Raw genomic sequence first — 13,177 nt, forward strand, 5'->3', positions numbered from 1 at the left:
CCTAAGTTTTGAGCTTCAGATGACAGACGGAGAGTGAAGGAGTGCTGGGACAAACTGGATGTCTGACAGCCTGAAGATAAGGTCCTACTGGGTTAGGTGGTTTTACATGGGATGAACTGCAGCACCACCCCGTCCTCCACTCCTCAGCGATATCACAGTGATTTAACCAGCCCCATCTTGGGGGGGCACGACACAACTGCTGCTTGTTCATGGAAGCAGGATGGCTGTAAATCCTTACAGAGTATAATTCGGTTTTGATCCCCAACTCACTGCAAATTTCTTTCACAAACACTTCTCAAATTGACAGAGGATGCAGAGGAAGGACATTAGGGCCCATCAGGAAAGCAAGCCCCCCCCCAAAAAAAAAAAAACTGAGATGTTGCTTTCAAGAGTTCTGTTTCTGTCAGTTCACAGTAAATGTATGTCAGTTTGTTTTGACTTTTCATTGTCTTCAGAATGAGTTTGAACATCCATCAGGTTTTTATTTGAAGTCAAAGAACAAAGAGGATCAGCTCAAAGTGCTTAATTTTCATCCATCAATAAGAGTGTTAGCGCACCATGCTACACCTCATTCCACCAAGACTGCTTGAATTAGCACTTTAAAAGACCAGAGGCGGACAGTGGAGATGGTGGGTGTAGATATAAAGCTGCAGTGCAGTCATCTCTGGGCTGTGTCTCGGACAGACATATCCTCTGTCTCCACAGAAACTGGCCAACTCTAAAGCACATACCTCAAGATTCATCAGTGCCAACCTGCCGTGTAACAAATTCAAAAACCGCCTGGTGAACATCATGCCTTTCGAGTCCACCCGTGTCTGCCTGCAGCCAATCAGAGGAGTGGAGGGCTCAGACTATATCAACGCCAGCTTCATTGACGGATACAGGTGAGTCCACAGAAGTGATTTCACTGGCGAATGAGAAACACAGAAACAGTAAGGTATTGTGCAAAAAATGTCCAGGGATGGTAGTACAGAATCTGCTCAGCTGCTGCACCTCTAATGAGTATGGAGGTGGACCTTTTCTCTGGCAGCTGACAGCAGTAAATTACAGGCTGATATGGAGTCCATTGTTTCACTGCCTACCATCCCTTTGTTGTGGCAGTTGTCAAAACAAATTGGTCTTATTGACAGGTCGGTTAATTCTCTCCTGTTTTTTTTCCCTCTTGTAAATGGATAGGCTGTTGGAGATAGGTGACATGCCAGAGAAATGAACTGATTACTCCAATATTTCCAGTCCACAAGACATTTTCACTCATGGGCCTCAGGACACAGACATCATTTTATCCCTTTGTACTCAGTGAAATATCGACTTCTTTTTACATTCATTATAACCACATTTACAGACAGTAAATACATCACAATTTACTATTTACAGATTTTTAGGAATTCAGTCAGGACTACTTTTGTTAAAAGAAAACTTTATTTCCAAATGCAGATAGTATATTTGGTGGTATGGCCCTGTTCTGGGACCCCCTTGCCCTTCCACGCCCAGGGTAAAAGAGAGCAAGCATCAATTGCAACAGAAATGACATAATGAATAAATCTGATGCAACATAAAAGGAGGAGCTGGGGTGGAGGTGGGTTACAAAGCGGCTTGCAGGGGAAGCAGCAAAGGTAGGCAGGCTAAAGCAGCTTAAATAAGGAGCCCTGAATGACATTTACCAATTGGATGCTTGAAGGGATTGTATGTAGTTTTCCAATAGGAAGCTTTGGAAGAAATCAGCTGAGCCATCAGCTGATGTGTGTTTATGATCAATCAGCTGTTGTAGCTGGAGCTGAAAGCTGAGCTTGACTTCATGGCCTGCCTGAACTAACACTGTGCTCAATATGTTCAACATTTTGCAATTATTCACTGTCCACAGAGACTGTGTTTTTGGATCCAAGGGTCACGCCACTTCCCAACATTGGCTACTTGTAGTCATATTGGCTAACAAAAGGCTACACCCTCCTACAGCTGCGCTACACTTCCTGGCTGCAACTGATTGGACAAACACTTTCTGCTCCCAGATTTCAAACATGGTGGCTCATTTGGGAACTTTCTCTTATATTACAAAAATCACCAAACTATGTTGTTGCTGGATCTGTCTTCGTCTGTGTTGAAGCTGTTCGACCATTCTGAACTGCAGTGGCCACATACAGTACCTCTCCCTGGAACCACAGATTCTGTTTGTGTATAGATTCTCAGTGTATTTGTTTGGGACTAGGTTCAGCGGTGGATTTATCTACAATTGGTGCTCTAGTGACTATGTGGGGCAGCAGGGCGGTGCATATAGGTTGAGACAAAATAAACTACTGTGTGTGTGTGTGTGTGTGTGTGTGTGTGTGTGTGTGTGTGTGTGTGTGTGTGTGTGTGTGTGCATTTGTGCGTGTGTGCGAGTGTGCATTTGTGCGTGTGTGTGTGTGTGTGGGGTGTCATGGTAATAAAGGAACATGTAACACAACAGTGTGGCTCACTGACATGTGTTCAAGGTCTTATAAAGCAAATTATTATTTTAAAAGGGTTTAGTAACACAGTCATACATACAGCATCAGATGTCAGTAGAGAAGCATTATCTTTCATGAAAAAGCAAGCACTAATTGGAAATACATTCCAGTGCACTAACAGAGTACAAGGATGGGCTAATGAATTAGGACTTCCCCTTTTACTTGCAGTGAGGGTGGGTGTTCTCAGCTTGTTCTTGGCTGTCAGCACCTAATGAAGTCCCTCTGGGCACCCCCACCTAAGGGAGGATGGGGAAGGAGGCAGGGGTGTCCTGTAATCCCTCTCTAATTCCTGTTGCAGTAGTTAAGAGTGCAGTGAGATACAGGGAGCTCTAGCACTCTCTGAACCCAAGTGCACAGCGTGGATTAGGATAGATTGGGGGGGGTCATGATTATGATGATTTGTGGAAGTGTCCAATGACCTCTAGTATATCAGCTGTAGTCATTCACCTCACTGCCTGTGATGTAAAATAGAGAGTCAGACAGCAGGCTTACACCACTATATCATTACCTCTGTATTAGAGAACTTTAATAGAATGGACTCCCAGCTTAAACCACTTATTATCTTTTAATAGAGCTCTGTTATGGATCCCTTTTAGAATAACCTATTAACTGCACAACTGTTAATTGGCTGTAAGGTGACTAATATTCTTATATTCTTAATAGATTATTATTCTATTATAATACAACTTGCATTATATTGTTGGTTTGGTCATTGTTTCTGTCAATTATCAGTTTATCCACATTATTTAAACTAGTGTTTCTCAAACTTTGTACGCCACATAACACCTATTAATATTGAAATGGGAAGATACAGTGGTGTGACCAAAGATGAAAAAAACTGATTGGATATTGTGAGTTAAATGAAGTGGAGAGCAAAATTCATTACATTTTATTCTGTCCTTTTTTGGTAAGTATATTTTTTGGGCTTTTTATTGCCTTTATGATAGAGACAGCTGAAGACAGACCGGAAAGGGGGGCAGAGAGGGGGGATGACACGCAGCAAAGGGCCGCAGGTTGGATTCGAACCCTGGGCCACTGCAGCAAGGACTCAGCCTCGGTACATGGGTCTCCAGCTCTACCCACTGAGCTAAACGGGCGCCCATACAGTCCTTTTTATCATGATTTACAACAAATATTGTTTTAAAAATGTAATGTTCCTGATTTAGATCTGAAAGCCATTGAGAATGGAGCTTTAATGGACTACTTTTTGAAAATGTTTTTGCATTTTCTGAATATCTTTTCAAAGCAGTGTTTCTCAAATCTTTTACAGCGTGTAACAAATAAATATCAGGCTCTCCCAAGTACTGTTATTATGACCGATGTTAAAATACAGCAGTGTAGGCCGACCCTATTCAACTACAGACAGTTAACACAGGAGGCAACTTTATTCTTAATAAGAAAATTATTTATCTTGAACCAGACCTAATTTGGTGGAAAAGGGGTCCTCCTGGTCCACACTACTCCTCCCTGTAGTTACTGTTTGGAGCCACAATTGCAGTGATTTTTAACCGTTCATTTTACCTCCTCTCACTGTCTTACCATCACAGTTTAACAGTGACACAATGTGATGCAAAAGATAGTGGCTATGCAACTCAGTATGGCTCAGATAGTTTGATTTTATTTCTTTGGTTCTTAACCAGTTAGAAAAACAGTTTAGAGAGGAACCAATCTAAATAAAAAAGTATTAGTCACATTTACATTGGTCATATAACAAATACTTCAGATTTTACTGATGCAAAAATGTTAGAAACGATCCACCTGCACACATTTTTAAACAGAGCGATTTCATCTTCAACTTTTTTGCCAGTGCACTGATGCAAATCAGTGAATCTTACCATCCCTAGTGTGCACACAACTACAGAAAGTATAGAAGGTTAACATTGAAACAGGAATATCCTCCAAATTATGGTCAACCTGCAAAATGTTGCTGAAACAGAGGCCAAATGACCCCTGCTGCTCTGTGTGTGCCTAGGGGTCAATTACATCATTATCTGTCCAAACTCATCAGACTTCTTATCACAACATTACATTTCTTAGATATCAGAAATTAACTTTGTGAGTACCATGTTATTATGATTGATAGGAATCGTGGCCAAAACTAAGAAAATAAACTAGAATTATACTTCCAAGATCCGGGATTGCACCAGGATGGAAATGCATTATTATGTTGTCGATATCCACTCTGAAGCATTTGATTTAAGTAGAATGTTTTTTTCTACCCCTTACCAGACAAACAAAAAAACATATTGAGTGTATCCAGGGCCTGATATATCTTCTTCCTCTGTGCCATAGAGCTTAATTGTTGCAAAAACTACTTAAACCACATCTGTGAGCTGCACTGGCAACTGTGGCTCACGAAATACAGGTGGTTGTTTACTAATTGCGGGGTTGATCCCTGGCTCCTCCTGTCCACGTGTTGAAGTGTCCTTGACCAAAACATTGAACCCCAAGTAGTTCCCAATGGGACAGGCCAGTGGGTGACATGTTTCTTCATTACTATGAACAAACACTGTAGTTTATTTGGACTCAATCCCACATACAGTACATTGTCCTGCTGCCTGAAATTCTCAATCAAATACAGCATGCAGTAAAGTGACAAGTGGCATTTTTTATATTTAGTTGTTGTATTATGAAGTATTCAAATAACAATTCCAGAGCTTGTTGCACAGAGGTAAACCTGAAAGCAGGACCAAAAACAACAGTGCCTCCAGCCATCACTGGCACACACACACACACACACACACACACACACACGGATAGAGCACTGATGTATACAGATAACACAAATTCTCAGCATGTGTGCCGCACGGGCACTAAAGCCATCAGCCCCCCTACTACCTGCTTCAACACTGCCCCCTCTTGGGCATGTACCATAACTACCGCAGTGCATTGCCCAGAGCCGGGCTGAGCAGCTGGGATGGCATCTGTCATTTTAACAGCGCTGTTAAAAAGAGTCTGTGTTCAAGCAAAACGATTTAAATATCAGTGCACACATTAGCAACAGCTGACTCATCAAATTTACTTTAAGGAGCAGTGCAAAATTAAATATTTAACACCTGAGGGGTTCATTCAATAGTTGTGGGATGTCATTGCCTGCATCTATAAGCTATTAAAGAACTGTGGTGATGGCTGAATCCAGTTAAACTCAGTTTTACAATATTATTGCAAGCTCACATACTGTACATTTGTATGACAATAATAATATTGTACGTCATATGCAGATGTATATTAAAGAGAGATTGCATCTGATAAAATAACAAGCAAGTTTGAAGATTTTATTTTGATTTTCAGTTTACATATAAAAAAACAGCTGGGGAAAATGGGCGACTACCTTATGGACTAAAAAGCCCCAGGATCACTGTCCGTAAGCTGGTTATTGATATTACGATGGGGGACAATGAGCAGTGATTATAGTAATAATAGTAACTGTAGTAATAATACTAGTAATAATAATAATAACAATAATATCAGTGTTATTAGCAATGGCAGTCAAGCAGACTTTTATTTTGGCTCAAGGATACACAGAATGCATTTCAGCAAGTGGCACTGAATGCTTTTGTATGTTGGCAAGAAACCCTCACAGGGCCCGGAGGCGGGTGCAGTTCAATCAGTCTCTTTACTAAGGAGGCCAAAAATGTTGGGTGTTGATACCAATTGACACCACAGCAAAGGTTCCAGGTAGTTTTCTAGAGAAAGGCTGCCGCTGCTATTTGAGCTATAACATTATTAACATGCCATATGTAGGTTTCATACTGCTGTAGTGTTCATTGTAGCACATTGTATTTATAGGGACAGAAACATATTGCTTCCATGTCAGAAAAAGAAAAACTGATCAGTATCACGTTATAATGTGAGAGGTTTATTGTCATAACAAGATATTTTTCACATTACAAGATATTTTCATGTTTTTCTGACATATTTTTTTTGGTATAACAATATAGGCTACTATTTAAAAATAGTATAGTGGGTGGCTGTGGCTCAGAGGTAGAGCGGGTTGTCCACTAATCGGAAGATTGTGATTGGATCCCCGGCTCGTCTCACTGCATGTTGAAGTGTCCTTGAGCAAGACACTGAACCCCAAACTGTTCCTGATGCTGTGCATCGGTGTTTAGGGTGTAATGCTTAGTTTCCGTTCTGTTGAGCAGTTGGCACCTTGCATGGCAGCCACTGCCATCAGTGTATGAATGTGTGTGAATGGGATGAGTGTGGCATGTATTGTACAGCGCATTGAGTGGTCGAAAGACTAGAAAGGCACTATATAAGTACAGTCCATTTACCATTGAAAATAGTATAATGTAATGAGAGGAAAGGTTTATATGTCGTAATAACATTAAAATATCTTGTTATTACATAACTTGTTGTGGCAGTAGTACTCTGCCACAATAAGAATAACTACTAGTACTTGTGTGTATCAGTGCATAGACAACAGTTTTGCCAGATTGGGTAGTGTTCCCCCCAGTTTGGCTGCTTTGTAGTTGATTTGGCAGCTTGTGATAATCTGTGTATACCTAGATATGTCGTATGGACTAATAATCTCTCTCCTAAATGGAAATATTGAAAAACTGCTACTTCTACAACACTTTGTCATGTTTGAGGCTCTTATCAGACTGACAGAAAGCAATAGGAAAGGGGGACAATAGGAGCCGTCAGCTGATTTTTACCCTCAGGCCCCCAAGCAAGTTCATCTGGATGTAAACAAACTTCATCTAATCACAGCCTGGGCAAAACAAACTACATACCAATATGTTAAGGCTGTTTGATGACTGTTTCTCTTGACATAAATATGACCAGACGCCATAAGTTACCACAGCATCAGCTATATTTTTATTACAGTGAAATGAAATTCTGCAGCAGTACCACAGCTAGGGCCGAGGAGGAAGAAATAGAATCCAAATAACAGCAGTGCAGTCAGAACCCTGAGGAGTAAACACAGACGTGTTTCTGTTCCAATTTGCAGGCAGCAGAAAGCGTACATGGCCACCCAGGGCCCGTTAGCAGAGACCACGGAGGACTTCTGGAGAATGCTGTGGGAACACAACTCCACCATCGTGGTCATGCTCACCAAACTCCGCGAGATGGGACGGGTAACACACCTTATGTCATGTCATTAAGTATAAAACACATTGATTAAAATGAAAGCCTTAAATCATATAAAGCAGTTGATCATTCTAATTCTAATAATCAAGATATTGATTGCATTTTAAGATTTTAAACTATTTAGAATTTGGTTTAATTTTAGAATGATTGATCATGCTTTTTGGGGGGATATGAAATGCATCAAATGTTTACTAAATCTTTTCTACTGTTTTTCATTGTAAAAAAGATGACTGAACTTTAAGTACACTAAGTATTCTTCTATGTGCACTCACAACTTATGTGCTTAAACAGTGATATTTTTGATACTTGATGCTTAATGTAGTAACAATACATATAATATAATTAATACCACTTAACATATACCTTACTATAATTGAGACAGTAACTGTGCTATTGTGAAGCACCATTCAATTGTAATTAGGCCTAAGTATGTTCAATTACAGTGCTACAATCCAGCAGTGACCTGCTGCTATTTTATGTTAATGCCCTAAACAGAAGTCAGACATGAGATGAGATTCACCGCATCAGGCTCCAATTCTGTCCTCTTCAAAATAAATATAAAAACCAAAGGGAGGTGCCTCTGCCATCTATACTCCATAAAGGACATGATTTTAAATTATTATGCATTTTAAAATTCATTACAATTTCCTTATTAAATCTGGTAACAAAGACCTTATTTCTCTGCAGTCCCCTATCAATCACATATGCACATATGCACATATACAAATATACATATCACATAGAAATATTATATATATACATTTCACATATACACATATCACATGTACACATTTAACAATCACATATTCACATATGTACATATCAATATCAAATATACACATGTAACAGACACATAACATATAAGCTGTCTTTCTGGCTGGATTACTACCAACAGAATGAGCAACTGTCCTGGAGTCCCAGACTCTCAGGCTCCTTAAAAAAAACCCAGTTCACTGTGTATCAAAATAAAATTTAGTCAAACTACTACAAACCAATTTACAGATAGAAAGCCTAGAAGCAGGTAGCATAGGAGTACTAGTTATTTACCGGGCAAAAAATGAAGTTGTTTTCTGTGTGCAATGTACTTGGAGAGATTTAGTGGGGGTGGTCAGTAGGGGCCCCAACAGCATATTTTTGCCCTAAGGTGAATATGACCCTGCCTCCCTTAACAGTAACTGCCCATTTCACAACATGAATCTGTTGCTTTGATTTTGCAAGCTTTATAATGATAGTGGTTTCATTGCAGGTAAAACTCAAAAAGGCACATATTCCAATAACATACATTGTGATACATGTCCTCTCTCCATCGTTTAGGAAAAGTGCCATCAGTACTGGCCTGCCGAGCGCTCTGCACGCTACCAGTACTTCGTAGTGGACCCCATGGCTGAGTACAACATGCCTCAGTACATCCTGAGAGAGTTCAAAGTCACAGACGCCAGGGTAGGTTTTCCTCAGAGGCAGCAGGAAAATGGCTTCAGCTCTGCTCATTTTGACTGGAAAGGACATCAGTGTCACTGAGGGCGCTATTTTTATAACAGAGCAAACTGTTGGCAAAGTGCAGTTTTCAGTCTGTGCAGAGGTTTCTCTTTCCATCTGTGTCTTTTTAGCATTTCCTCGCACAATCCCCACACAGGCAACAGAGTTCACTGCTGGGAAGAAGAAGCGCTGATTTGATTGTTCATGACTGAGATCGGGTCTCTACATCTACGATGTACAGTATGCTTCCCCAAATTATACCAAAAATCTTCTACTATGCCCCATACACTTAGCATATGCTTTGGGGCTTGAAAACAGCCTTTAGTGTCTTTTAGCAAACTACAGACTTTCTAAAGTCTAACTAGTGGTTGGTAGAGAACTGAAAATCTACACTCAAATAAAAGTACAATTACTCTCATAAAAAATGACTCAAGTAAAAATGAGAGAAACCTACTCAAATAAGCACCTGGTTAACAATTTTATTATTACGTCAACCTAAAGGTCTAGTGTGTAACATTTAGGAAGATCTATTGGCAGAAATGGAATAGGATATCCCTAATTTTTCGTGAGTGTATAATCATCTGAAAATAAGAATTGTTGTGTTTTCGTTACCTTAGAAAGAGCTGCTTTCACTCCGCTTTGTCTCTGTTTCATCTCCACTTACCGCCATGTTTCTACAGCACTAGATGCCACTAAATCCTACACGCTCGTCCTTAAACTGCTTTCTAACGCACACCAATTAAAAGCCCAACGGACCACTAGCTACAAGACAGATTAATGTCATTATCATAACACCAGAGATTGAAAAATCAACATAGCTAACTACAATTTTATCTACAGTATGTGGAACAACTACTGGTTGTCTTTTTTACATTTTGGTATAAAAAAATGTCCAGATGTAGCCAGGGACTTTCCCTGGAAACTGCCTCTTGTTCTGGGTTTTGCTCGATTATCATCGCATCATGGTAGAGACATAGGTGGCAAAAGTACACACATTCTTTACTCAAGTAAAGACACTTGTGTATAAAAATAATCTAGTAAAAGTGGAAGTTCTGATTCAACTTTTAGACTCAAGTAAAAGTGAAAAAGTACAGGCTCTGAAATGTACTCAAAGTATAAAAGTCAAAAGTAGTTTCTTGGTTTTTCTGATGGATATTTCACCAGTTGTTTCTGTGCAAAGGTTACTGAAACTTCAAACAGGGTCCCTTTCTTGTCTGTTCCTTCTTGTTATATCTTTTTGGTTACATTGCGTCTGGCATGTATGATATGCACCAAGACGTGTAATTATGCAAAATAAAAATAAAATCAATAATTTCCCTCAAATGCATTAAAACTAAACTAACAAGCCTGTTTTGAAAATGTAGTACAGTAGTAAATGTATGAGTAAAAGTAAAAATTACAAAACTACAAGTAGAGTAATTAAGTATTTGTATTTAGTTACTTTCAACCTCTGAGTGAAGGAGCTCCGGCACGCTCATTCTTTTTCCTCCTGACAATTTGGGTGAAAAAATGTGTTTTTTATAACCACAGATACCACATAAGAAATGCCCAAAAAGGATCATTCATGTAATCTTGTAGAACACAAGATAATAGGGAAATAGGGAGAAAAGTGTGAGGATATTATGCCAGTCCCAATTTGCTTTATTTTTGAATTGCTCTTTACAGTTTTGACAACAAATACATATAAAATGATGTTAATTTGATGCGTTTATGTTAATGTGGTTTCTTTTTCAACTTTACTTTGCAATTGTACCTGCTATATACCTGTGTGGAGTTTGCGTGTTCTCCCTGTGTCTGCGTGGGTTCCCTTTGGGTGTTCCGCCGTCCTCCCACAAAGACATGCAGGGTTAACTGGTGACTCTAAATTGCTTGTAGGTGTGAATGTGAGTGTAAATGATATTTATGCACTGAAACTCGAACACTAATGTCTTGATTTCCAGGAAAAACTAATTATATTATATTATATTATAAATAATATAATTATAGTAATACTTTACTCTTTGGTAACATGCAGCACTGGACTGGACTGTAGATCTGTGTGAGACTTACTTACAATATCTGTCCACTGTCCTGTGTGTTGGTTAGGATGGTCAGTCGAGGACCATCAGGCAGTTTCAGTTCACTGACTGGCCGGAGCAAGGAGTGCCAAAAACTGGGGAGGGATTCATCGACTTCATTGGCCAGGTCCATAAAACTAAGGAGCAGTTTGGACAAGATGGACCAATCACTGTGCACTGCAGGTAACACATAGAGTGGTATTGGATCTCATTACCATCTGCAGGGGTTTCTTTTTGCCCTGCTCACCAGACATGAAGAACTGCTGCCTATAAAGGCCCGAACACACCAACCCGATTATCGGCCGTCGGACGTCGCCGGACAGTCAGGCGAGGTCGGTGACTCGAGTTGGTTCGGTGTGTCCCGTGCCGTCGTCAGTCGGCGTCGGTGTCAGCGTTCATTTTGGCCGATTCGACATGTAGAATCGGCCAGTGGCCGTTGGCCTCAATGACCAATCTGACTGGTAGAGTGATAGCCCTTGACTAGCGAATCAGTGAGTGCACGAGAAAACCGGAAGTGACGATGGTAAACATACTACGCCAACGCCAGTATCTTCAGAGAATGTCTAATAAGGGGAGAAGTTCCACTCTCGGTATACTTCCGGCTTCTGAACTGTTGCAGTTCCACTCTGGTTCCATATGAGGGCGCTCACAGGATGAGTGCAGAATGAATGGCAGCTCTATGGAGCTATACCCTCAAAATCCACTTTTCTCAGGATATCATTTTTTGTCTAGTAATTTGAATGTGGCATTCAAAAGGGGATGCAAAGAAATTACACATTGCTGGGTGTTTGATTTTTTAGAGTCACTTATTTGCTTTAAAAAGTCTTTTAAAATGTCAATGACGTCATACAAATCATACGGCCAGAGATACTGCTTTACGGCAAGTCTCGAGTCTCTTTGTGCTTCCACGCTCTGCTCTTCCTTTTCTCTCGAGGCATCGACAACACAGCTGACACAGGTTAGGCTCTCCCTGTCAATACACGTGCTAGAAAGAGTTTTTGTTTTGCTGTTTTAAACACCAAACCGAAATATTCATATTCCCGCTTCGGATGCCACGATGCCATCAAGCGGGATCTCTGGTTGTAATCAGTCCTTCACTGACCAATCAGTGTTCATTAGCAGAATGCTAGCGTGTTATGGGCAACAACATCTCAACCTGTAAGAAATCGAAAGGACATATGTACTCGTTCATTCAACTTTCGACCTATAACCCATGTTGAACTTGAAAAAACTACAATCAAATCTGAGATTTCTCAACGACAATCAGGTGAAAGAGACAAATTTAGCCGTTTAGCTCCATCTGCTCCCACTCATTCTGCACTCATGGGCGATCGCCCCCAGTGGAACTCTGGTGGAACTGCAGCCTGTGGCCAGGCTCTCCGTAGACGGGCTCTAGTATCTTGTTATTATTAGCCATTGTATTTTCCGTTCAGCGATTAATGACAATAACGATCCTTCTTGACTACTATCAACACTCTCTGATGAAAACAATGACTGACGACAGCGTGCTCTGTGTTTACTAGGTCTAGAGTGATCCATCACTTCCGGTTTTCATTTTTTTGGGGCGACAACACAGATTAGCGCCGCCTGCTGTTATGGGGACGTATTACGCCTCACGCACACGCAGAACGTACGCTCCAGTCGGCGTCGGTTTGGTGTGTTCGAAGACACTTTTTTGACCGACTCGGGGAGACGGGGGCCGACTGATCAGTCCGACTGCTTTTCTGCCGTCGGGTTGGTGTGTCCTGGCCTTTAGGTTTCAACATCAATCTCCTTATTCTCATAATCCCTTGTATTATGAGCTCTTTCCTTTAAAGCAGCACTGCAGATGATCTCTGTGCAGTTATTTGGTGCCTCGTATTCATTTTAACCTAACAAAATAGTCAGAAGAGTGTTGAGTTAGCTTGTCTTTTCTGAAGTTCTGTTTGTATCCTTATATGCCTGTACAGAAGCAGTTGTCAAAGTGCTGACTCCATCTGTTACCGTCTGGATCCTGTTTTTAGTCTTTATTAGATCTGGCCTTCAGATGTATATGTGTATGTGAATTTCTAATGAGTGTAATAA

General features: G+C 40.5%; 1 protein-coding gene and 1 long non-coding RNA gene across 17 annotated transcripts in view; one reads left to right on the top strand and one right to left on the bottom strand.

Moving 5' to 3' along the window:
- The window catches only part of ptprfa (protein tyrosine phosphatase receptor type Fa), a 283,480-nt gene that overhangs the window by 266,236 nt on the left and 4,067 nt on the right, over positions 1 to 13,177 (top strand). For all 16 annotated transcript variants that reach the window (XM_051377735.1, XM_051377747.1, XM_051377738.1 and 13 more), the window contains 4 exons: positions 706 to 884; positions 7,441 to 7,567; positions 8,895 to 9,020; positions 11,142 to 11,296. In XM_051377735.1, coding sequence (XP_051233695.1) covers positions 706 to 884; positions 7,441 to 7,567; positions 8,895 to 9,020; positions 11,142 to 11,296 — 587 coding nt within the window. The remainder of the gene's footprint in view (positions 1 to 705; positions 885 to 7,440; positions 7,568 to 8,894; positions 9,021 to 11,141; positions 11,297 to 13,177) is intronic.
- Positions 1 to 13,177, bottom strand: part of LOC127350846 (uncharacterized) — a 45,187-nt gene that overhangs the window by 13,560 nt on the left and 18,450 nt on the right. The window lies entirely within an intron of this gene.

This window comes from Dicentrarchus labrax, unplaced genomic scaffold (assembly GCF_905237075.1).
Source record: "Dicentrarchus labrax unplaced genomic scaffold, dlabrax2021, whole genome shotgun sequence".
Lineage (NCBI taxonomy): Eukaryota > Metazoa > Chordata > Actinopteri > Moronidae > Dicentrarchus > Dicentrarchus labrax.